This window comes from Notothenia rossii (assembly GCF_949606895.1).
Source record: "Notothenia rossii genome assembly, chromosome: 12".
NCBI classification, from domain to species: domain Eukaryota; kingdom Metazoa; phylum Chordata; class Actinopteri; order Perciformes; family Nototheniidae; genus Notothenia; species Notothenia rossii.
This window is the reverse complement of record NC_136911.1, coordinates 9,496,461-9,522,221: the sequence shown is the minus strand read 5'-3', so window position 1 is coordinate 9,522,221 and position 25,761 is coordinate 9,496,461. Positions and strand designations below refer to the sequence as shown.

Sequence of the window (25,761 nt, the reverse complement as noted above, 5' to 3'; positions counted from 1 at the left end):
GATGAACAACAAGATAATTGTTTGGGCAAAGAAACACAAGGATTGGACATTAGAAAGTGGAAATCTGTACTTTGGTCTGATGAGTCTAAATTTGCGATTTTTGGTTTCAACTGGTGTCGTTGAGAGCTGCAGAGAAGGTGAGCGGATGGTTTCTGCATGTATGGTATCCACCGTGAAGCATGGTGCTACGCCCAGACCTAGGGGAACCTAGGCGCAGCATAAAATGCACTCTCCCCACTTTTCCCACTCCCAAGAACATGGACGCCAAATCAGAGAAAGCGTTTGGTAAATTTAATTATCCAAAATTAAATTAGACACAGGAGTTGCAAAACCACAAAACAAAGAACCTTTTAACACAAAAATCTTACCTAACAAATGAGAAAAATAAATGTACAAAAATCTTACCTACTCTAATGCAAAAACAGGAGAAAACGAATATTCCAAAAGAAAAGGGTTTTGCACTCCTAAGAAAAACATAACGTGTGTCTACACAGAGAGGTTTATTCGCTTTTCTAACACAGTCTCACAACACAAGAGAATGACCAGCATACAGTATAACTAAGCACTCAACATAAAAGGACAGCCATTGCAATGCAATGCAATGCAAAGTTGTGTTGGGAGTAGGAGAAGTCTAGTCGGAGAGAGCGACCGAGGAACTGCATGGCTGCAGCTTAAATGCTCCCTTCTTCTTCAGGTGGACCAATCAGCAGGTTGAAGGTAGCTAATCAGCTAACGGGCACCACCTGCTTACTCACACACACACACACACACACACACACACACACACACACACACACACACACACACACACACACACACACACACACACACACACACACACATACATACACACACACACACACACACACACACACACACACACACACACACACACACACACACACACACTCACACTCACAGACACAGGAGGAGGGAAAAATGCACACACAAATGACCTTACGACCCAGGGTCGTAACAATGGAGGAGGAAGGGTGATGGTGTAAATAATTGTTATTTAATTATTAATAAAACCAATCATTATTTGTATTTGTATCAGTCTCTGTGTTTGAAATGCAAAGCCTAAAAAATAAGTGAAAGGGAGTTACTCAGTTGTATCTCATAGTATCTTAGTAACCGGAGGATACATATGCGTAGACACCAAATAAATATATAAAGTCAAATCACGAAGATTATTGCAATTGTGTATCTAAACAACAAACATTTAAGCCTTTTAAAGATTCTGTAGTAGCCTATGATCTAAATCACCGAAGTTAATGTATAAGATTTTATATATGTCATGCTTAAGCAACGTGAGAGAGGAGGACAAATGCAACAAACCACAGGTTAGCCGGCTGGCTACGTACAACAGCACTGCTGAGCAGCGACGTGCAGTCAGGGGAGGCAGGGGAGGCAGAGCCTTTTCTGTCATACTCCAATGTAACGGAAAAACAACTAAAGAAAAACGAAATAGTAATAATAATAAAATGTATCCACTGATCTATGATGTAAGTGTGATTTATGTATGATTTAGTGATGGCAGTTTGACACTGAAGCTTCGAACGGAGCTTCAACCTTGGACTTCCTATTCCATAGAAGCAGTGCTTCGAAGCTTGCTTCAAATCACGTGACATGTGACGTCCAAAGCAGCAACTGCTTCAAATCACGTGACATGTGACGTCCGAACCAGCAACTGCTTCATTTCCTGAATGAATCAACTCACTGGTTCGCCGTCCAATCAGGTGATTCAATGCACTGCCTCGTCTCGATTCTGACAGGTGACAGGTTGAAACAGTTTCAAATTTGAGCGCTTCAACACTTTATAAACGCTCTAAACAATGCGCAATGTGTGGGTTGTTGTCGTAGTTTGCATTGTTGCTGTTGAGTTGTTGTTGGCATTGCATTTGAATTGGATCATTATAGAGCAAGCCAGGAAGAAAAATAGGTCGTTCTGGCTCGTGAAACACTTCGAAATGTGGAGAAGTTGTGAACAAAAAGACAATGAGTAATATAAAAACACTTCGGTGGTCTAAGGAATTGATAGCCCATTGGATAGAGCCGGCGGTCAAGATGCGGCGATATCCTCCGCGCAGCTGGTTCAAAGCACGGAATAGTTAAACTTTTAATCATTGCTTTTCAACTTTAATACTTTAATAACTGATAAAAGGCCCTCTCCTCCCAAAAATGTTTTAAGCACTCTCTAGTCTCTTCTCAATAACCCAATACACACTATTATCAATCTTTAATTGCAAATAGAACATGATATTCAGTCTTAGTGTGAGTGTGTGTGTGTGTGTGTGTGTGTGTGTGTGTGTGTGTGTGTGTGTGTCTCGAATATTTTTCAAGGCAAAGATACGTTAAACCCACTGCAGCCTTGCACTTCGCCAGGAGAGGTCGCTGTAACTGAAGCTTCGAGAAATGAACCTATTTCCGACACAATTGTCCAAGTGGTTCGACGCTTCATTCAAAGCTTCATTTTGCCATCACTAGTATGATTCCAATCGCTTTTTAAAGTCAGAATCAACTAATTTGCCGACCTCCGCTACAACTACGGGTAGCGATGAGAAGTGAGGCAGGGACGAGCTCTGCCTCTCGTAAGCCCACAGTAACTTGCTGGACCACGGGCACTAATTTAGCGCGGGCACTTATTTTTGAGCGCGCTCAAGCCAGTTACTGTGGGGTGAGGTGAGGCACAGATGAGCTCTGCCTCAACTCAGAATGTGTCAACCCACAGAAACTGGCTGGAAAGCGGGCCCTAAGTGCATGCCTGTTACCTTCTCACTGTAGGTCACCAATGTAATGTTTGTAGATCCCTTTATTAAATGTATCCTCGCCATCCATTGTCTCTAAATAACTTATTTAACGTATATGATATTTAGGCTCGCTGGTCTCATCATATAACGGCAATGAAAAAAGCAGCAGGAGAGGCAGCCATAACCTCTGCCGCACTGAAGGGGGCGCACGTGAGCCTACAGGTTCTTGTTGCTACTGTTATTCTACGCAGAGACGGTAGACACAAACAACAAACTAGACTTTTGAAACTACAGGAAGATAAGGAGGACTTTTACAAAAAACTAATAGAGATTGTTGTCCAGCAGGAGAGCATGGACTTAATCTTCAAGTCAAGGTAAGACCACAATTTGAATGAAAATGGGATCTTACAAAGAAAGAACAATCCAATATTTAGATTTTGGGTATCCTTTTGTTGAACGGTCGGTTTAAAATGAATTGAAGCATCAGACTAAAAAAGCTTTTGAAAATAACTGAATATTTTGATTAAGGTCAAAATATAATATTTGTAAATCTGACTCTGAAAGAGTCAGTGCCTCACCAGCCATGAACCTCACCGCACGTCACTGCTGCTGAGCATGTACGCCTAGCCTGCTAGCCTTTTGCATTATGTTTTAATGGTGTGTTGTTGTATCTGCAAACCACTGGGTTTGTTGTGCTTTTGAAGTGCATCATCATGGTCATCAAGTGGATTTGTCTTGCAATTATTTAAAAACAGTTAATAATTTTTTTTTTTTACGAATGTAATAATATTGACTTTGTCACACATTTTTACACAGTTTACAATATTTTTTCAAGGCACTTGGCTTGTGTAGACTGTTCAGTAACATTTGTATTTATGTATAGGCCTACTATAATTTGTGTAACATCTTTAACTTAAAATGTGTCTCAAACACTTTTATGAAGTCATTAGGCTGTGCTTACCTACAGATTTACGGCAGCATGACATTGTCCATTACATGTTGACAGTTTCTTTTCAATTAAGATTTGAAAAACAGTAACCTCTACAGCTGATATTGGAGACTCGTTAAAAGCTATCAATTTATACAAAATGTACAAAAATGTATCCACTCAGCAGCAACATAATGGATTAAAGGTGGGTTCACTCAGTAAGTTATATCCAATGTTACCAGCAGATGGTGGTATTTGTCTTTCCCATTAATTGGGGAACCAGTACATATCCTATACTGCCACTTTCAGATCAGGCTTTGAAGCAGGCAACTCCACATGAGAGATTGATGCTCACTCACATGTGACATTTAAAAGAGAAAGAGCAGGCCTGATGTAGGAACTTGGGTTCCTCTGATGCATATCAGTAGTAGATACTGCCCATACACTAACTGACAACAATAAAAAAGTAATGTTTTTGAGAAATGTGTGATTTCTTTACCATTTAAATGCTCTTTTGATAACATACTATAAACAAGTAGATGGAACATTAGCAGTTGTCCACTTTTTGTATTATATTGGATAATGCAATGCCCGTCCAAAAAAAAGGAAAAGCAAATCTGTAAGAGGCTTCCATTGGATAATTACTGCAATGTTTAATATGTTTCAGCTGGCAAGAAGTTATTTTACCCTAGCTGATGCGGTGAGTAGCTTCTAATTTCTTTAAACAATCATGTCGGAACTCGGAAGACATATCCTTTGGTCGTGGAAAGGATGTTAATCAGTTTCAGAAGGTTCAAATGATAGGCCTGCATCAAGCAAAGAAAACAAGGAGATTACTGAAACTATTAAAAGTTTAAGAACCGTCCAACGCATTATTAAAACCAAATCAATGAATCTTGATTTACCCTGTTCCAGAGTGATGGGCGCATCAGGGTAAGAATAGAGGCGGAGGAAGTGATGCACCCAACATGCCTAGTGCCTACCGTGCAAGCCTGTGGGGGCAGTGGTATGATCTGGGGTTTCTGCAGTTGGTCAGGTTATGTTCCCAAAGAATGAGGTCAGCTGACTACCTGAATATACTGAATGACCAGGTCTTTCCATCAATGGAGTTGTTCTTCCCTGATGGCACGGACATATTCCAAGATGACAATGCCAGGATTAATTTGGCTCACATTGTGAATGACTGGTTTAGGGAGACATCTTTTTCACACATGGATTGGCCACCACAGAGTCCAGACCTCAGCCCCATTGAGAATCTTTGGAATGTGCTGGAGAAGACTTTGCGCAGCAGTGCGACTCTCCCATAATCAATACAAGATCTTGGCGTAAAATGAATGCAACTTTGCATAGAAATTCATGTTGTGACATTGCAGCAGCTTATCGAAACAATGCCACAGCAACTGCGTGCCTTCCTCAAAGCTAAAGGCGGTCCAAATAAATATTAGTGTGCAACTTTTATTTTGGATGGCAGTGTAGTATTAACTACTTTATCACCTTCTTGGACTTCAACTGTCCTGTAGCAACCAAACAATAGAAAAGCCCAACCTAAGAGAATGGGAACATGTCGTAATTAACAGCAAGTCTGCCACTTTTGGAGCCTCAGGGCCATCTGTTGACTGTCTACTGTGTTACAAACAACAGCTGAACTAACACAAAACACTAAACAGTAAATTAGATTCAAAACAAAAGATTGTAATATGTTATACTCAAGATATAACTGAGATATCACAGACACAATTGGATTTTCAATTTTATTTAACGTATTGCATCATGAAACAAGTTCAAACTTTATATTCTTAATACTAAAAACTAAAAGTAACACATTTTTTGGTGAGAAGAACATCAGACCTCATCTCAAAGGATGTACAAAACACAAATAGGAAATCACATGCATTCCACAGAAGTTTCACTTACGATGCTATTAATATTCCACAGGAATTAACAAGAGGGAGTTCATAAAGAACTACATAGACATGTTTGCATAGTGCACACATACTTTAACGAAATACCTTACATATGTTTAGTGATTCATCTTTTTTTAAAGACTATAACTCATATTTTCACAAGAAAAGAACATAGCATCCACCAGAAAGAAGCAGTGAGCTCTGGGAATTATACCAATAGCTGACAGTTAATGCTCAATGATACACAGTACATCTCTTCCAACCACTGTCCTGCAGTGCAGTTGACTCACATCAGCCCATTTCAGCATCAAGGTTGAGCTCATTCCATTAATCCTCAGACTTCTAAATAAGTGCAGTTCATCCCTGACCTATGTCGCCTTGAGCTCTCGGATATATAAAACAGCAGAGCAATATGTATAAAAAGGTTAAATCATCAATTGCCTTTGACTAAAGTTCAGCCACATAATTGGCAGGCTGTGGTCCGGGGCTAGCCATATTCCGCAGTAGGGGGCCCGGTCACCAGTTTACTGTAACCCGACAAGGCCCCTAGGTCAATGTACAAGGAGCCCTTCCTCCTCGTGTGGCCAGAGTCCTCGGAGTAAAGAGAAGAATCTGCAGAAAAATGAAAAGAGTCCATGTTTCAATATGGCAAGTATCTTAGTACTGGGACCAAATTAACCTCAACATGTAGGTGCTTACCCTGTGTGGTGTCATGGTGCTGGCACTGCTGGCGTAGCATGGTGTGGTTGGCCTCCTCCATGGCTGAGTCAAGGCTCCAGCAGCGAGGCTGATCCTCTCTGGGGGGGTTGATGGCCTCGTCTTTCAGAAGCTCTGACGCAGAGCTGCGCAGAGCAGGGTTCCTTTCCAGAGCTCGCTCAAGAAAGGATCGCATGGCCAGGCTGCAGTCCTCCGCTATGTCCTCCATAGGCGGGGCTTGCTTGTGGATCTGTTCAAAGAGATATGCAAAAACGGCATTAGAACACTGCCAAGGGCCACATAATTCCTCCAGCAGCTGCCACCCATTTTCTTGACATTGTGAGTAGCAACTTGTAAAACACATTTAGTTGTAGTAAAAAGGAACAACGATAAGAAGGACATCTCAGACTGTAGCAGCAACTGTACCACGTAACATTACTTCTCCATGACAGTTGTTTCATAAGGGAAGTGAGAAAATCAAAAGAGCTGATAATCATTTCAAAAACAGAAACGGGACTTCTTTAAAGCAAAGAACCCATGTAATGGAAAACCTTTAAAAGAAACAGAAGTAGTGACTAACTAAATGGGCGAAAAGTCACACACTGCAACTAGTCACATTAAGCCTTTCTTATCTTGTTAAAATCTAGGCTGTGGAAGGTCTGAACAAGGTCACGGAAAAGAGCGTCACTTTTTCAAATGCTGCAAGATTCAAGATAGACAGTAAAGCATGTAAGTGTGATGCGGTTTGATAGCTATTTTACTGGCTTTGAGTAGGTGTCAGGCTTATTGCTAAAACCCAAACTCTCTGACGGATCCAAGCTGAGCTCCACAACTTGATTTGTTGTCATAAAAAACTTTGTAGTTCTGTGATTATACGGTTGAATCTTCGAAAGATATAAACTTTTACCTCAAATTACTGTCATAGTTGTAATAGTTCAGGCACTATAATTGGCTGCACTAGGGCTGGGCAATAGTAGCATATGAACTGAAATTAGCATGCTAACCAGCTAGTTCAATCAGTCTAAACTACTGAACGTTTTTGCAAACGACGTGTATATCATAATACATTTAACTATTGTTTTATCACACAGGCATAGGCTTTACCAAGCTTTCTAAAAATCTAGCTGTTGTTTACTATTAAACAAAAAGATCAACCATCCAAATTGGTGGCGCTAGAGATCACTTAAGTCAAATAGCTTTAACCTCTGAAAACAATAAATGTTTGTGATGTTTTGGCCATCATCCAATAGCAACACCCTGATCCAAGTGTGGCTTTTAGAAAATGTGCAGTACTTACAATGTAGAGGTAGGATGGGTAGGCGGTGCGAGGGTATCTCAAGACCCATGGAGGGCTGCCAGTCTGCATGTGAATGATGGTGGTGCCCAAGCTGTAGATGTCTGTCTTGGTGTTATGTCCTCGACATAGAACCACTTCTGGACTCATATACATCTAAAAAAATTGACATAACATTTATTAGATTTAATACCACTGCAGAGGATAACAGTGAGAAAAGGTATGACGTTATTTTCTCTTTTATTGGTTTCCAATTCAAATTTTAAAAAATCAATCACGTTTTATTTATGGCCTAACACCACAAATGACACATAGGCTTAAGGGGGCTTTACAATATGTACAGCATAGGGAACCCTCTGTAGGGACTATGTATCAGTGCTAAACAAAACAGGAAACTACCTATTGCAGTCAAATGTTTTTTTCTTTCAAAAAACAAACAAGATAACCTTTAGACCCACGCTGTGTGTGACCAGCTAATGGCAGTGCAGAAGCGTGTTGGCCTTTGGAGAGTGAAAAGTAAACACACTATCACAGTTCATCTCTGGAAATTCCAGCCTGCTTTCCCATGTTAAAGTAAGCCTGAGCAGCCCAGTGTTGTTTGGTAGCTCTGTCTCTTATTATTACTGCTGGGTGTCTGCCCTGAGACTTTCCACAAACCAAGCCTTGAGAGGCCTAGGGTGCATGTGCAAACACCCATATAGACAAACACACACACAGGTCAAAACATGGGAAAGCCAGGAAAATACATGACGGGAGAAAAAGCATGTGAGCAATCTCTTGGATTAATCTTAAAATGTCCAAAGTGCTGATTACATCTGTAATGAGAACCCTCGGCATGAGCAGACTATTATTAACATCAGTGAGGTCGATGAGTGCGCTGACTGCTCTGCAACAACTTGCCTATCATTTGCTTTCAATCATTTTGAAAAAGACAGACACAAGTATGAAGACTGAGAATCAAAAAGAGCGCTGCCTTTTCCAGTAAAAACCCACACTAAGGGTTAGATAGAAATACAAGTAATGATTGGACCAAGCATTTACAAAGAGCAAAATACATTATGGCTTGAAGTAATTAGTATGGGCTTACAGTTGCAGCCTTTAGGACTTAAGTTCTTACCTCAGTTCCTCTCAGGTCTCTGGGAATGTATATATCCTCTGTCATTTGCACCGTCAAGCCAAAGTCCACCAACACTGCCTTGTCTGACATCAGGACAATGTTACTGGCTGAATAAAATAGACAAAATAATAGAAATGAGACACAGCATTTTCATTGTTTATGCTTTGCTGTGCAGGTTTGCATATGAGATAATAATTAGGCACTTACAGGGAATTTAACTGGGAAAAGACCAGTAAAGTCAAGCATGGAACGTGCACTTAGCAAAGTCTTTGATGAAAAGTATCATCATTAGACATCTCTAAGGTATAATTACATATTTTAATCTCAGGCAGGAAGCACTAAAAACCGCAGCTAGGCAGAGGGCCAGTCTGGTCGTTGTTATGAGTCACTTGCCTCTCTGGACCCTACATTTAACACTGAGCAAGCATGAGAAGCAGGCTGGAATTTCCCAACTATGAGGTTGACAGCCAGCTCTGGAGAATGCTTTGATCCCTGCAGCGCCATGTAATTCAACTAACGTGAAACTACCTCACATCCTACCTCTGCTGAGCCCCACCCATTGATATTAGAATGTTTTTTGTAATCTAGATCATTAGCTACCAGACAGTGTGACATGGCTACACTTCCTCAAAATGTGTCAGTCAAATTCTATGAGGAGGAAACTCTATACTAAAATATACTAAATATAAATATATATAAATATACTAAATACTATGTCTATTATAGTGTGGAAGAATGTCTGTGTCGGATATGTGTGGTTTTGCACTTCTGTTCCTCTAGTATTATTCACAGGAAATGTATCCGTCTGTGGCTTGACTTTGACGTAGGGTGCGTAACAACTGACATTACATTATTTCCAGAATGATGTGCACAAGCTTACTGCAACTCAATAACACCCGATAAGTGAAAAACACGTTTTTTGCTATTACGTTTGATGTCGTGGTGGATGACGTTGTTTGAGTGCAGGTACTCCAGGCCCCGCAGGACTTGCTTGGTCACCCAGATGATCTCAAACTCCCTCATGGGCCCACAGCTGTCAAGTTTTTCCAGGACCGAGCCCCCCTCTCCGGCCTCCATGAACAGGTGGACACTTTGGTCCCAGAGCACAGCGCCGTAGAGCTCAGCAATGTTCTCGTGGCGAAACCTGGCCTGGAACTCCACATCGGCTGCTTTGAAGTGCTCCATAGGGATCTGTGAAGATAATAATGTAAATATGTAATGCATCATAACAGGTCTGTCTTCTAACATGCAGGAAATCTATTGTAACTCAGACACCAAACATAATAACTGCTGCCAGTAAGCTGTCACTGTGTGTTTAACAAGGTGTACAACACACTGTGTCCACATAGCATCCTCATGATAACCCCAGACTGTATGACACAACTCCTTTCTTATATGTCAATATTTTCCATGTAAACACGCTGTTCACCCCCTCAGGTTAATAATGCAGGGTCAGAAAGATTATAAAAGAGTGGAATGTGTTTTGAAAGCTCTGCTGGGAAATTAGGAGTTACATCACAGCATGCTGATTTATCTCTTTCATTATGAATATGACAAAAACATCCTGAGAAGCAGTGGAATCTGTTCAATTTCCATTCTTGCATTAATCTTGGTCCATTTTGTAAGTTTAGTTTGTTACAAAAAACATGGTTCTTCTTTTACTAGCTGTGTTCCTCTTTTACTTCAAGGGAAAACAAGCAGATGTCATACTGACATTAACATTATTTGTACAAACACAGGGGTAGATGCTTGGTAAGCAGAGATGACTTGGCAAAAGAAATATTTGGCAACTATTGTAAGACTTTCGAGAAGTCAGGGCAGGCTGAATTCCAGCTGTTGCGCAGCAGGCCTCACCAGTTTGCAAGCCATTCTCTTCCTGGTGTTGGTGTCCTGAGCCAAGTGGACTTTCCCAAATGATCCCTTAGGCACAAGGCTAGTGCCATGATTCTTGTAGGTCAGCTTCCATGGAAAGAGGAGCACGTCTATGTTGATCTGGTAGCGGCCTTTTTTAACAGCCATATCCTTCTGCAAGGTCAATTAAGGAACAGTTATAGAATGTCCATGCACACAAATGCTCATTGTTGTTATCAAATAAGCACAGTCAAAAGACAAAATAAGTCTTCTTACCTTGTTCAGTAGGACTCCAATCTCCGCAGGTAGATGCTGCATGGCTGCTGTCTGCATGTTGGATAGCAGGTTGACAAAAGACAAGAGGTCTGTCACTGTCCCGTACCGAACACCACCAACCCCATCATCATAGTCCTTCTGCTGACTCCCCGAGACCCCCGTCTCCTCATTTTCGTCCATCTCCTCCTGGGAGAGACTTTCCTCTTCCAACGACAAGCCTCCTTCCTCCCCGTCTTCTTCAAGCTGATAAAGAGTCTCTGCAGCGTTGATGATGTCTTCTAAATTCATGTGAGCCAACAACAATTCTAATCCATTGTCATATTTATAATCCATCTTGATGCTTGACTTGTGCTGCTCACCCTAAAAATGAAACATCAGGAGGTCAGCTGGCAGGAGGATCACAGTGGGGAGGGGCTAACCAGGCTGTGAAGGGAGTTTCACAGTAGGCCACAGATGGGAAGCCCCCCCCCAGCCAAACTGGCAACTTATTTTATATCTATATAACACAGGCTGCTAAGAAAATGTTGTGTCTAACAGAAAAACATGAATAATTGTTAAGCTGTGAATAAGAACCCAACTCATTCTACATGCAAATCACACACATTTTATCTGCAAAATATTTGTTGAGAGTCATTCCATTTCTATAAAAGCTCACATTTAAAGAAATAGCCCAAGCGACGAAGTTACTTATGTGACGTAATGTAAAAATGTAGTCAGGATACCTGCCTAAAGAAAAGTATCGTATTTATGTTGTATATTACAGCCAATCTGTAAAGTTAGCTGCTATTTGGTAACCAAACCACTTGTTATTGATAACGCCAGAGATATGGAAAACTTACCGTAATAATCTTTGAAACGGAAGCTTTAAGTGCCGCTCCTCTCTTCATCGTCTCGAGCGTCTGACTGACTGGAAGGGGACGGACGGTGTTAAGAAGGAAGTAAACAGAGGAACCGCAGTCGCCCGTTGCGTAGGAGGGCGCTGGGAGGAGGTATTCGCTGAATGTCATTTGCCAGAGCATTACTCTCTGTAGGTTTCGTTTTCCCTTTCTTTTGTTTTCTCATACGAAAAACAAATTTCATGTGGCTTGAATGCTGAAACAGGGCATCACCTTCTACAGAAATGTTGGGTGTTTTCCTGTGGGAAAAAATCTTTTGTTGCTTTATGTAAAACTTTGAATACATCCTAACAGCAATATAACACTCAAACGATTAAATGCATTTGTCATAACTTCATTAGAATAAATTAAATGTATTAATATAAAAATGATATAGCTTACTACAGTGTAATTATGACAAATCAAAAATACATGTATTACTCAGACATATTTTAAACGTCACAATGTGTGCGATTTTGGTACCTCTTTGTTGCCGTAGACAAAACCATACGCATGCGCATTTCCCCTTCTTTTGGATCAGCAATGGCGTCCTCCTTCACGGTGTGCAGGTTACATACGATAGGAAGAGGCAGCCTGGCGAAGTGCCTACAGAAGGTCGATACATTTCTTCACAGGAATATTGGAACAAACGTTGTTGCTGTGCAAGGTGAAACACGAATTTTTAACACAGGCTGTCAAACAAACCAAGTTAGCCTACGTGAAAGCCCTGTCTCCCGTGTAGTGACTCCTATTCAAACTTCATTTAGAAATTTGTATTTTGTAAGTTGTCTTTGCTATGGTCTCAAACTCGTAATTGTTTTAATTGAGATGAACAACTGATGGAATCATTAGGGTTTCGGCTGAATTCGGGATGTCGTTTGTCCACCAAAGTGTCTTAGTGAAGTAAAGTCACCTCTCTGTCAGGTGATTCTAGCTTTCATTTCATATACGACCATATTATAGATGCTGCTTTGTGGATGATTTATATGCCGAATTGAAGAGTTTTTTTCAATATGTAACAAGACCTGATGTGTGATTTGTGGCTTCCTTAAATATTCAAATACCACATACTGTCCTTCTGACCACAATGACAATAATTAAGACAACTGAAAATGATTGTTGTGGCTTCATTGTTGAATATTCTTTTTCTCTATTTTTAAGAAGAAAAGAATGGATTCAAATCTTTGTATGCTGTCCAGGCAGAGAGACAAGAACAGGCAGAGAAATCTGTCCTCATCAGCTGCCACTCAAGAACCAATGAGAAACAGTTCCTCAAGTATATAGCAAATTACGGAGATATCCAGAAATACTTCTTTTATGAAAGCTATGTAAGTGAATCACTAATCCCCTCTTATAAATTAACATTGTTTTCCAGCATACATGACCAATTTACTGTTATTTTTCATTTGAAACATGACATTGTTTGTATTGGTGTTCTTCTATAGGGAATGTATGCCGTGGTAGAATTTGCCAACCAGGAAAGTGTTGCCTCATTGCTAGAAGGGACGGCCATCCCTAGCATCAGCCATGAATCCCTGGTGCCTTTTAAATCAAGACTGCTGTCAATGAGGAACCTCGACTCAGTGGATTTACCGAACCAGCCATCCGGAAAAAAGCGCCAAGCACAAACAAGCATTCCCATCAACGAGCTCATACAGAGACTGTCCAAAGAAGAAAGTGTAAGTGGTTCGGTTATCACTCCCAGATTTACAGTTTGGAATAATCCAGTGATTCAACTTTAAAGACATATACATTTGTGAATCAATTTTAATGGAAGTCATGTATATGCATTAAGGATTATTCTAACCATAGCCTGTGATTTTATTTCCTCTCAGATAGACCAACAGATAACCTCCCTGACAGAAGCTTATCAGCTAACAGAGGAGAACTGCCGACTGCGCTTCCTCGTCTGCTCTCTTCTCAAGGACATTGCAGCTGCTTTTTTCCCAGAATGCACCATCATGCCATTTGGTTCGTCAGTGAATGGCTTTGGAAAGCTGGGCTGTGACCTGGACATGTTTCTGGACCTGGATGGCATCAGTGGGAAAAATGCAACAATGGTAATAATGGGAGTTTGGGTGTCGGCCTTTAGAAAGACGCCTATAGAGTGCATGAAGTCCAAAGCCACCAGCTGTATATTACAATATTACATTTATTTTGCCCGACATACACATTTTAGTTTACAACATTTTTAACTTGTTAAAACCTGGTTATACAATCTTGAATAACGACAAAGACATATGTAAGCTGACAACACATGTAAGTATTTTAGTACCTACTAATACTGATATAGTGCATATTGAGCCAGAGAAGTCAAAGCACCTCTTTCTACTTCAAACAGATAGGCCTTTATAAAAAAAGTGAAACTGCTACCACAATCATTTGCCAGTTTTGAGAGAGCTGAGTTCTGCGGAGTGAAACTGAAGACAGTTGTGAATGGCAAAGACCAAAAAGGAAACCAACCAGCAAACTCAGCATGTCTGCATAAATCTTTCCTTGGAAAATTAAACTATGATGCTAAATGAATGTGTTCCTAGTAAAGGATATACAAAAGTTCAGTTAATGATGCTTGGAATTCCTAAATTATATTACATTAGTAGAACTATATGTATGAAAAGTATCATCATTTGGAATTATATGGTATTTTATGAGGAACTTGCTTGAAAAAATCTGAGTTGTTTAACTTTTAGGTCATTGATTATTTTAATAATAGAATGGGAGTGATGAAACCCTCTTTTAATGGTCACACATGCAGAGCACACACACAGTGAAATTTGTTCTCTGCTTTTAACCCATCCTAGTACCAGGAGTCTAGGGTTGCGTTCCAATAGTCCATTTAGCTTAGGAACCTTCCTAACCAAGTGAAATGACCCGGAAGTACGTCAGTGGCAGCCATGTTAAGTGCCGTTCCAATTCTCCAAATGAAAGGAAAGGAGGTTTCAAACTTCCTTTATAACCTCCTTTAGCTTAGGAACCACTGGACCTCCCTTACCGAAAGGAGAGGAGAAAATGCTGCCCCACAATGCCTTGCAGCCGCAGCATTTGCGTCACACAACAGTCGGCCGTTCACGGAAACAAACGATTATGACGGAGAACTTATATCATGAAAGTTACGGTGCTTATTAAGCATTTTAAAACGTATGTGGTAAGTTGCCAAAGTGCTTTGTTTTGAACTTTCATCAGTATTATAATCAAAAAGAGACATATGAACGTTAGTTTTTACTGAAATTATCAAATAAAGTGAACATTTGACTGAGCTGTGTGGGGTTTGTTCAACTTTTAAAAGATGTTTGAATGGAGATATACACAATGATAGATGTTAAGGACTAACGTTTATAATAAATACATTTGTATTGATTTTAAGATATTTTCATACAATCATCCGTATTGGGATCATTTGTATTAATGTGGATCGGAGGGAGAGGGTGACGAGCATAAGTTTCACTTTCCTTTTTTATTTCAATTACAACTTTGGTCATGAAGAATATTTTTCTCTGTTGTCCACGTTCATAAAGCATAAAACAACAGCATCAGAGCACGGTGCAGAGTCTCTAGATGAGTCCCTCGTTCTTATTGTACATCCATGTTGTAGTCCGTTGTATATAGAACACTGTCGTTTCCATAGTTTCACCACAGCAGCAGACGCACACAATGACGTCCGCTGGCGCATCATAAACACGTCAGATAGTGAAAGTGCATTCGGATTCTCTAAAGTACCGCAGTCTTTTCTCCTAAATGCTTTTGAATTCTCCTATCCGCTATCCCTTAACCCCGTGACGTTTCACTCAGAGGTCAAGGAATAGGAGATAAGGTTAGAACTTAGGAGCTGATTTTTGGATTATCGGAACGCAACCTAGCACTAGGAGCAGTGGGCAGCTATTGTACAGCACCCGGGGAGCAATGGGAGTGGGGGGGAAGGGGGTTGTCTGGTGCCTTGCTCAAGGGAACCACAGCAGGGCAGGAGGTGAACTGGGACCTCTCCAAGTAGCAGTCCACACTCCATATTTTAGGTCTGGTCGGGGACTTGAACCGGCGACCCTATAGCTCCCAGTCCAAGGCAAGCCCCTGCTGACTGAGCCACTGCCGGACACCTTGTTATTAGGTTGAATTACATTAAAAAGGAGCATTAAAGAAAGAATAGATGCAACAATGGTTAAACACCTGCGTTATGCATTTGTAACCAGTATGTAAAGACTAAAACAAATGTGTCCATCTACACTCATAACTGTAGGCTGGTGTATTAAAAGGAAATAATATCATTATTATTGTTGACTTCTTGTAGGTTATTGCTCACTTAGAGATGTCGATGTATCAGCATATAACTACATCAAAGTATGTTAAAAATAATTTAATACATTTTTATATGCCACAGTCTAAATAAGGTTTTAAAAGCACGTTGTTGTGTTTGTGCTTGCTATGTGTACTACAATCATTTAAAGACATTTTGAAACAAATAAGATGCTACAAAGTAATAATAGTGACCTGTCTAAGAAATTGATGGTGATTTAAGATCATTAAACATATTTAAACTGTCTGTTTGCAGCCAAAATCCGGTCTGTTCCTGGAGTACCAGATGAAGAGGGCCAACTTGGAGCGGATCGTCACCCAGAACATCCTGTCAGTCATCGGGGAGTGTGTGGACCAGTTTGGACCCGGGTGTGTGGGGGTGCTGAAGATACTAAATGCACGCTGTCCCCTGGTCCGTTTCGTCCACCAGCCCTCTGGCTTTCAGTGTGACCTCACAGCCAACAACAGGTACTCACCCTGTGCACCTTTACTAGGAGATAACCTGTTTTCCATACATAAACACTATGAAACAATTGTTCGTCATGGCTCTGGGGTTGCAGTGGTTCATTTAAAATGATTCGGTTTCACACTACTATTGGTCATATCTTGAAAGGTCAATTATACTTGCTCATAGTCATAGGCCTCTTGCTTCACAGAAACTGCTATTTCGTTCTCGTCCTGATATTGATTTGGCAATACTGACCAAACAGAAACCTGTGTGGCAGGAAGTGCTGTTGGGGTACAGTTGCACCCCTACCGGAGTGAAACTGAACATGAAGCTTAAAAGGGGGGCTTGTTTGTGTTTCACTTCCTCCCTTCCTACCAATGATAACACAAACACCTACACACCTGCTAACATACAGAAAAACCGCTCTGCACTTTCTAAGGAAATGGAGGGGAACCATCAGAGGTGGTGGGTGGATGTGAGGGGGACTTTTCTTATATTGTGCTGGTAGATCTGTCAAGCGCAGCTCTTTCCTGCCTGAGGTTTCTGTGTGCGCGTGTGAAGGGAAACCAACAGCAGTGTGACTGACGCAGCCACTATGACAATCTGAAGGCTGCTCCCTAGTGGTGCTTTTCATATGATTTCATTTTCACTGACCCTTGACATATAACAGTATTTTATCTCATGAACTTGGGAGGTAGAAATGGAATACAAATATATGCTAAATATGTGGACAAATACTGGGACCTAATGTCATGAAGATAAGGATTTTACTGGCATTAAGAGGTTCATACTGATGCTTTCCTAGAAAACGACTGGAAAAAAAATGGTGCTATGTAAAAATATTGGTTAAGAGCATTACAATTATCATCATAAGGATTGACATCCTGAAAGACATAATTATCTGTAATAACCCATTGACAAATCCACTGGTTTAATAGCAATACAATCAGCCAAAAGGTCAGTCATATATACAGTATATTACAAAATTCTGCACAATATTGTTTATTTCTGCAATTTATTTCCTGTTTAATATACTTAATTTGTTGGTTATTGATGGCAGCATGTCCTATTTTGATCAGCAAGACGCTGAACTTCAATCCAAATACAACAATGCAAAAATACAATGTATGAAGTGCACTTGTATTGGAAATCTCAACACTGATATCAAAAGAGCCCCATCAAAACATGCAGTAGTAGTAACTTTGTGTGTTCTCCACAGGGTGGCGATGAAGAGCACAGAGCTGCTATATCTGTACGGAGAGCTGGACCCACGGGTGCGTCACCTGGTGTTCACCGTGCGATGTTGGGCTCGAGCTCACAGAATCACCAGCAGCATCCCCGGGGCCTGGATCTCCAACTTCTCCCTCACCGTCATGGTGCTGTTCTTCCTGCAGAGGAGGAGCCCCCCTATCATCCCAACCCTGGACCACCTCAGGGACCTTGCAGGTACCACCAAGCACTTCTTCTCACTTAGTAAACATCATGTCAGTTTAAAGCAGAGGGTTCCTTTGTTTGTTATCAATGTTTTGGTGCCCATTCTATCCACAATTTATGAAAAAATTACCTGAAAACCTGACAAAGAAACTTAAGTGAAATCTCTTCTTCTCAACTAAGTCCACAACTTAATGTTGTGTTTTTTTTTTTTCATACATTTAACTTATTTTATTTTTTTCTTCGAAGGATAACTCAACCACTAAGTATACTCAAGTAAGGTGAGCTTTCATCAGACAGTGCAGCTGCGGTCTAAAGGTATTTTGACTTGCGAGCCCTAAAAATGAAGCCACTTAGGACTTTCTCACATTTGTGTTTACCAGTGACGTTCTTCCCTCTTTTTCAAGATAAAGTAATCTAATAATTCAAAGAAAACAAAACATTAAGGAAATTATAAAGGTATAAGATGATGTAGCATAAATGATTCTTTCCTATCCTGTGAACAGGTCAGTAACCCCACTGATCTGTAGAGTATCTTAGCTCTGACGTAAGATTAGACAAGATAAGATATAGACCTTAATTGACCCCCGTAGTGAAATTCAGGTGTTATAGCAGCAACAGAATAAGAGAGAAAAACAGGAGATAAGAGTTCAAACAAGAATTAGGAGAATACAAAATAATGGTAAACATGTACAGTATGTTACAGTATCAATAAGAATAATATAGGGTAAAACATTGAATTGCCGAACTTAATTATATATACTGATATCAGTGAAATATCATATGTTCATACAATGCAATTTGTTTTTAAATAAGTGTCTGCCGTTTTATTTATTCCTACAATCTAATTCCTTTTGCCTCTGTAGGTGACTTAATGTCATATTTCAAATCACCATGCATACAACTGTAATAAATGTCTCCTATGATCATTTAACCACCAGTCGACTGCAGTTCCTCCATCCCCCCCCTCCCTCTGTCACCTTGGCTGCCTTGATAATTGCCTTCCAAAAGCAATCTACCCCCCATCCCTCTCCTCCACCCCCTCCTCGTCTGCCCCGTTTAGCGCAGACTCTATCACACAGAGTGCTTACAGTACAATAAAAAGCCCATCTCTCTGTGAAGGTCGATGACCCCGCCGGACACACACGCACGAGCATACAGGCAGCTATTTAAACAGTGGTGTAACACAGACTATACAGCACCACCTGCAGTCTTACTGTAGGGAAGAATACTGTTAACAAGGGCAGTGGTGGAGCCAAGCAAGGACACGATCTAGGCCCCCTTTTTTTTCCTCTTCTTTGACCATCTTTGACACGCATGTACACACACCTGCTCCCCCTACTGTGTCTTACTGTTACCTCTCCACGAACACACTTCCACCATCTGTCTATGTCTTGTTTATGGCCATCATATGCGTGTAAAGGCAGTCATTTAACTTGTGTCCCTGATCTCGTCCCACAAGGTCCCGAGGACAAGAGCGTGATTGAGGACAACGACTGCACGTTTGTCAGCGACTTCAGCAAGATCCAGCTCGAGAGCAACACAGAAACACTGGGTGAGCAGGAGAGCGTAGAAACCAGGCTGTATGGCTACAGCTCAGTTTGATTTATACCCTTGTTTCGGTTTGCTGCTTACTTGACTTTTTTCTCTCTTTTTTCTTAGAGCAACTGCTGTGTGAGTTCTTTGAGTTCTACGCCTCCTTTTCCTTCAGAACGCTGTCAATCAATATCAGAAAGGTATGTTTGATTATTCACATTCATTAAGTCCGATGTAACAAACGTGGCCCAATTATGATAATCAGCTTTACAGGGCTCTATATTAAGTTGATGTGCATTGTTAAGCACTTGGATTGATCAGGCGGACACAAACATGACTTCAAATGAAGGATAATGTTGCTCCAGCAAATCAAATTAAAGGTGATCAAATATATCCTTGTTACGGTTCAGCTATTTAAGGTTTATGCCCACATTTTAACCACTATTCAGACATGTAGTGTTGGCCATACACAACAGTTACAAAGGTAACCCTGCTAGTTCAGAACTAGTAACAATTTTGTCATACTTTCAACTGAGAACATGTCTGATTTGAATGCTGTCGGCTTCAAATAAAGTCAGCATCAGCACATAAATGGATAGATAAATATGTTCAAAGAGAAACAAAACATATTTTTGCCTTAATATGAATACGGTTTTAAACGTATCACTCGAGCATAATCTCTTTTCACACACAAATATTAAATAAACCAGGAAACAACCAGCTGTGATTGAGCTCATTTATGTTGTTGAGGAGATTCCCTCACAGTGTAGGAAGAATACATGTTAAAAAAACATCATACAGCAGCAATAATAATCAGACTGGTGTTCCTTCACCAAATGTAATGTTGTATTCATTTCCTTCCATCATGCACAGGTCTTGTCTGAATGACAAGAAGCGGTCACTTACAAACAACTACAAAAACAGTGTGTTGTCTGATAATGGCTCTAGTCTCTCTCTTGTGGACTTAGTAACTAGGCAGGAGCTGCTGTTATTGTCCCCCAAGCTGTGATTTCATACCACATATCAAAGATTTGTTTGATTTACTTCAAATACTGTCAAAGTTATTAAGTTTGTCCACCAGAGAGCAGAGTATTCTTTAAAATACCACATTAGAGGGATTGCGATCAAAGTGGTTTTAGTGTGTAACCAAGAAAAAGGGCATAATAACTATATGTTGTTTTAATAGTTTTAAGTTTAACTGCCTTGAAAATCCAGTACCAGTAAAGCTCTACTTACTATAAGTTCCCGCCAACCCTAAGTCCATCTTGCAACTTGGATGACTTATAATTTAACTTCAAAATCCAATGTTGCATCACTGAAAAACCAGAACATAAATAAAAATCTTTTCAAAAATAACACACCCTGCTCAGCCTCCTTTCCACATGAGCTCACAGCCACAGAGCTGAACTCCAGCAGAGAAATCTGTTGGTAATAAAGTCAGTGTTTGGTGCATGGCATCTTCCCACACACACAGATGACAGCTGTCCTTGTCAAAAATGATTGATGCCAGCCCCACAGGGCCCGGCGCCCTTGAGCTGCGATCCCAATTAGGAGCTCCATCAGGCTGAGTGTAAACAAACGCATATTCAATATATTTAGAACCACATTTCAGTCTGTTGTTGACTGTGTAATACTTTTTACAGGCACTGAAAGAGCATCCACAATGGAACTTTTTATAAATAAAATGCGTAGGAATGATTAACATGAAAGGTACTATTTTGCCAACTTTAAAACCTACCTCCGAGAACATTTACTAATATCCTATGTATCATCTATTACTTTTACCCCTAGAATTGTATTTGATAAAGTAGGTGTTAATGCTTGGGTGGCACATTATATAAGATGCAGGGCTACGCTTCGGCTGAGAATTGAATGGGTGCCTCTGGAAAAGAGACCCTGGAGCTTAATATATGAGACTAATATCAAGTTTGACACGGCATAAGAAACCTGCAGGTACACTGCAGCCGTGACCCGTACCTATAGGCTTTCACCAGTGGAGCAACAGCCATAAATCTCCTTTACTGTGCTCCAATTCGCTCCCATTCTCTGACTGATAGCTTTATGTCGCCATCGTCAACCCCCCCCCCCCCCCCCCTCCACAGCTCCATCACTTTATCCTTCCAGCCCCTTTACTGTCACACTTTAAGCTGGGTATGGCATGCAAAGTGGGAGGGTCTTGACTTTTCTCTGACCCACATATTGAGGGTTCATTTGATGGCCATGACTACTAGATAGGGGATCAGATCATACATGTTTCCGTTGCTAACACATTTGATGTGTCTAGCAGGTTTCCAAAGCAGTTAGCTCATTCCCATTCTTCACAACTCAAGTCGAAATGTTTTCCAGAGCCAGGTCCATGCCTATCCCATGTGGTAACCTGCTGAGAGGCGTTCCAGTCAGCTATATGTTCCACAGATAAAGCAGCAAAGACCTATAAGCATGAACCAATATATGGACCATAAAATACAGGACTGATGCTACTGCTCAAGAGTGTGTATTCATCTGCCGGCCTTGTCCCATTCCTCCTCTCCAGGGCAAAGAGCAGAACAAGCCTGAGGTAGCCCCGCTGCACATCCAGAACCCGTTCGAAACCACTCTGAACGTCAGCAAAAACGTCAACGCCTCACAGCTAGACCGCTTTGTGGCTTTGTGTCAGGAGAGCTCATGGCTGATCCAGCAGAATAACACTGCCCCGTCCAGAGGTGGTACTAAAGGAAAGGGTGCTATCACACCTTGGGGAGTATCTACCCTCCTTCTGCCCTCCCAGGTTGCAGGGATCAAAAGTCGCAAGAGACGGAAATTCGAGCCGGCGAGCGAGAGGATCAAGAGCTTGCTGGAATCCTTAAAGAATATCAACAATCAACCAAATTAAACTCTTTGAGGTCGCAGCTCCATCGTTTTACTATCACTTTAGCTAATGCTTTGGTCAACTCCACCGTCTGGTGTACTTTTCTGGTGCCTCACTGAGAAGGAGAGGAGCAGCTTTAGCAGTCGATTTCATCTGCTGGACTGTGCTGGACAAATGTTCCAAACATTGACACTGGAGGGTGTCACTGAGGCTTGTATGTGCATATATTTGGGCCTGCAAAAAGGGAGTTATTACTATGTACTATACTGTGGACTTCCCTACTCTGTTGTAATTAAAGCAATTTATGTGTGAAGTGATGCAAATCCTGCCAGACGTTCTTTGGAACAAAAAATACCCTAACATTTGAATATGTCAAACAAAATAAAAATCATTATGGATATATATTTTTTAATGAATATTACAATACGGACAGAATGATCAAGATTCTGTTGCAAGTTAATGGGTTTGTTTAATATGGCACTCAAAATCTGACAGAAGGCAGTTAAAAGAGTATGGCATGCATCAGAAATAAACCAGAATACACAAGTTCTATTAATTAAAGAGTTTATTGAAAATATGAAACGTAATGCCTTTCTTTATTATTCAAAATGTCTGAAAGATGGATATATGGATATTTTTTCCATTTTTTTATGTTTCCAAGTCTTCCAGTAACTTGATAGAATAAATGAAACCACTATTTATGTCACACCTGTGTATTTCTCTGACATGCTCATATTGAATTTGAACCCCTGATGTGTAACGTACTAGAGCATGAAGAGGGCTTTGTGGCAAGTTACAGTAGCTTACAAAACACTGCTGGCTAAGCACACTTGGCATGCTTTTCACCTATAGCTACTTAGCTAAAACTAACAGTCCTCATAAATCAATGCTATACAAAATGAAGTTAATAATCCATACAACAGTATTATAAACTTGTGTGAATAGCTAAATCGTTTTAATTGGCGAGCTACTGGAAACAAGCCTCTATGCTAACTAGCTGGTAATAGATATTCTATCTCTTTGTTTCCATTAATTGCCAGTTGATTGAATTCTTAATTTAACCAAATAAGATTGAAGTAATGCAGTCCACTAATGCTATTAATAATTATGTTAGCTTCAGCTAGTTAAGTAGAGTTACTAGTTGAAGAGGCTGGTTGTCCTTAATTAGCTCAGCTTTGTTTCCATGTAAGCTAGCTAGTCATGAAGTCTGATGCTCTACTCTTAAGCATCGCTGATCAGAAGGAACATCTGGAATTATTCTTGGGGAAATACTTTTACGTTTTATGTTATCTATATTTATAAGTGGTAAAGAAAACTAATTGTTCTAATTAGAGATTGAAATAAAAGTATGTAAATCTGTTTTCACACTGCATTTTAATGTAGTTAATGTATTCACCGTAGACTGAACAGTCTACATTTTTACTGCCTTTTGTACAGTATAAAAAAACACTAAAGGGCTTCTTTTTTTTTTCTTTTAACGTCTCATCTGGATTTTAATTTTATGAGCAGAAGATCTAAAACAGTGACATAATGGTGCTAGCTTGTGTTAAATATATATACAGAAGTAGACAGCTCATCAACTTGGCCATCCAGTTCATTGGAACCAAAGTCAGCCAACTTTGTGGCAAAGTCTGTTAAATCGATTGACCTCTCTGAAAACCCTCTGATTGACATGTCGTATAAAATATGTGAAATAAGACATACCACTTTAACTCTTAATTCAGTTTCCAACCTAGCCGCTAATCACAATGCCCTAAATGTGGTTAGAAGACCAAAGGGGTCATTCTTTTTTCCAAAGTTACATAAGCTGAATGGATGTATGTGTCTGTGAGTTATAGGAAAGAGAAAAGACCTTAGGGTGCATGTGTTAAAAGTGCATCTGCAGGTTCACGTCCTATGAGTGTGCCTGAGTGTGTTTGTATGAGTGTTTAGGGCCCATGGGACAGTGTTTGAGGAGCAGGGAGTGTGCAGCCCACAGCTGGTTTTCCGCTCATTGCTTTGGGAGGTCAGGGGGGTGAGAGGACAGACTTTTAACTACCTACCCTCCTACCACCCGTCCTTCCTTTGACACAGATGGGAGAAAAGGACTGAGGCAGAAGAGGGCCCATCACCCCCTCACCTCGCACCCCCCTGGTTTTGAACTTCACTCACTGTCCCTGCCTCCTTTGTTCTAGCCTACATTTTTATTTTAAATTCTGTGGGCCTCCTGTCTTTCTATCATGATCATCTCTTTTCTCCCAGAGTGGCAGCATTTTTTGAGGTTTGCTGAGATTGTTTATTTCCGTCAGTGAGTTTCTGACTGATGGGTTTGTTGTGGTCGAGCAGAGTGGATATGAAACGTGGTGTTTAGAGATCCTTTGGGTTGAGAAATCTGGTAATTAGTATTCGATAAAATTGGACTGCTGGGTGCTGTTGGATTTTTCAAAGGAGCTAGAGTTCAGATTGTGGATCTTTTTATTTGTATGTGGTGGTTTAAAATGTGCTGTATGCTACTGTTTGATTTGTATTTATAGACTCCTTTGGGGGCACTCCCTCCATTTATTGAACAGTTTATGGGGTAATTACGAGGATAGATAGAAACTTTGGCCACTTGCCGCATTCAAGGTTGCCACAGGGTTAATGATATTTCTTTCTAGCTTGTCTTAACCATTGCAGTGGCAAGGTTTTATGTGACCAACTCCCGGCGATAGAGCTCTTAAGACAGCAAAGGGACCAAGGTTGTGTTTAGCTAACCTGCCAGCAGTGACCTTTCTTAGAGGTGTTTGCAGGCGGCACACTGTGGGATCTGATTTATTAGTAAAACTGGTGAAAAGTTTAAGATGGATTGGCCCTCTCTCAGGAAGTCCAGAGGTTCAGCGGTGCGATGACCGGAGTTTATGTTGCTGCCTTTTTTCTTGGCTCCTAATGCGCCTTCAGAGCCTGAAAGAATGTAAAAAGGTGGCCTGAGGGTTTGAAAAACATGGGAGGGATTTGAGGAAACTCGTTGAGGGAGGAAAAGAAAGGGAAAAACACCAAGAAATGAAAAAGATCTTGGCACGCATTTGAGATGAAATGCCCCCTAACATGTTCAAGTCCTGAGCAGCTTCTTTCACAGAGTGCTGTGAGCATTCAAGCAAAAGCCTCTGGAGAACAGGGTGTTTGATGTGAAGGTCTTATCTGTTCGAGCCTTTTTCAGAAGTTCTTTTTTTATCAAGCTTTCCAATCAATACGCCACCCCTTCCACTTACCTCCACCGACTCCACAAAGACCTGGGAGCAGTATGGGGAACCTAATCTCCAAAACACTTCCCCTTGCAGTTCCACGAATTGTCCTTTCAACATTGTGAGAGGTCATTACGCTGGTTTCCTTGGTTGAGGGACAAGCGTCCTGGAGGACCAAGCTTCCCCGCATACTCCAGGTTTTCCAACACCACAGTTGGCTGTGAATAAGACGTGCTGAAAGGGAGCAGGGAGCGCTGGGATGCACTTGTCCATGCAGAGTCCCCTAAAGGTTATCACTGTGTGTATCTGGCTTCAGAGTA

General features: G+C 40.8%; 2 protein-coding genes and 1 long non-coding RNA gene across 5 annotated transcripts; 2 read left to right on the top strand and 1 right to left on the bottom strand.

Moving 5' to 3' along the window:
* The first annotated feature begins 2,977 nt into the window (after positions 1 to 2,977).
* Positions 2,978 to 10,959, top strand: LOC307026071. Its single transcript, XR_013804328.1, has 4 exons — positions 2,978 to 3,124; positions 4,346 to 4,378; positions 9,656 to 9,896; positions 10,826 to 10,959. It is a non-coding gene; the product is annotated as an uncharacterized lncRNA (long non-coding RNA).
* Positions 5,416 to 11,799, bottom strand: map3k8 (mitogen-activated protein kinase kinase kinase 8). The gene is made up of 8 exons (XM_079661171.1): positions 11,656 to 11,799; positions 10,817 to 11,176; positions 10,544 to 10,714; positions 9,619 to 9,880; positions 8,690 to 8,796; positions 7,576 to 7,728; positions 6,282 to 6,528; positions 5,416 to 6,194 (listed from the first exon to the last, which is right to left on the bottom strand). The coding sequence occupies exons 1-8, from the start codon at positions 11,701 to 11,703 to the stop codon at positions 6,070 to 6,072; spliced, it is 1,473 nt and encodes a 490-aa protein (XP_079517297.1). The 5' UTR covers positions 11,704 to 11,799; the 3' UTR covers positions 5,416 to 6,069.
* Positions 10,978 to 23,719, top strand: mtpap (mitochondrial poly(A) polymerase). 3 transcript variants are annotated; one of them, XM_079661170.1, is made up of 9 exons: positions 10,978 to 11,104; positions 12,856 to 13,019; positions 13,137 to 13,370; positions 13,527 to 13,751; positions 16,235 to 16,446; positions 17,646 to 17,872; positions 19,320 to 19,412; positions 19,520 to 19,593; positions 21,927 to 23,719. In XM_079661170.1, the coding sequence occupies exons 3-9, from the start codon at positions 13,140 to 13,142 to the stop codon at positions 22,263 to 22,265; spliced, it is 1,401 nt and encodes a 466-aa protein (XP_079517296.1). In that variant the 5' UTR covers positions 10,978 to 11,104; positions 12,856 to 13,019; positions 13,137 to 13,139; the 3' UTR covers positions 22,266 to 23,719. The 3 variants fall into 3 exon arrangements, with proteins under 3 accessions (XP_079517296.1, XP_079517294.1, XP_079517295.1); XM_079661168.1 differs by lacking the exon at positions 10,978 to 11,104 and adding an exon at positions 12,191 to 12,358; XM_079661169.1 differs by lacking the exon at positions 10,978 to 11,104 and adding an exon at positions 12,233 to 12,358 and having other exon boundaries at positions 12,853 to 13,019.
* The last annotated feature ends 2,042 nt before the right edge of the window (positions 23,720 to 25,761 follow it).

Bases quoted from the DNA above. Each gene is read 5' to 3' on its own strand.
- mtpap (XM_079661168.1), top strand. From the start codon at position 12,205: ATGCGCATTTCCCCTTCTTTTGGATCAGCAATGGCGTCCTCCTTCACG. The intron at 12,359-12,855 runs GTGAAACACGAA...ATTTTTAAGAAG, and splicing joins AAACGTTGTTGCTGTGCAAG to AAAAGAATGGATTCAAATCT. The intron at 17,873-19,319 runs GTACCACCAAGC...TCGTCCCACAAG, and splicing joins CCACCTCAGGGACCTTGCAG to GTCCCGAGGACAAGAGCGTG.
- map3k8 (XM_079661171.1), bottom strand. From the start codon at position 11,703: ATGAAGAGAGGAGCGGCACTTAAAGCTTCCGTTTCAAAGATTATTACG. The intron at 11,177-11,655 runs GTAAGTTTTCCA...TTTCATTTTTAG, and splicing joins CCGTTTCAAAGATTATTACG to GGTGAGCAGCACAAGTCAAG. The intron at 9,881-10,543 runs GTGAGGCCTGCT...TTATCTTCACAG, and splicing joins AGAGAATGGCTTGCAAACTG to ATCCCTATGGAGCACTTCAA.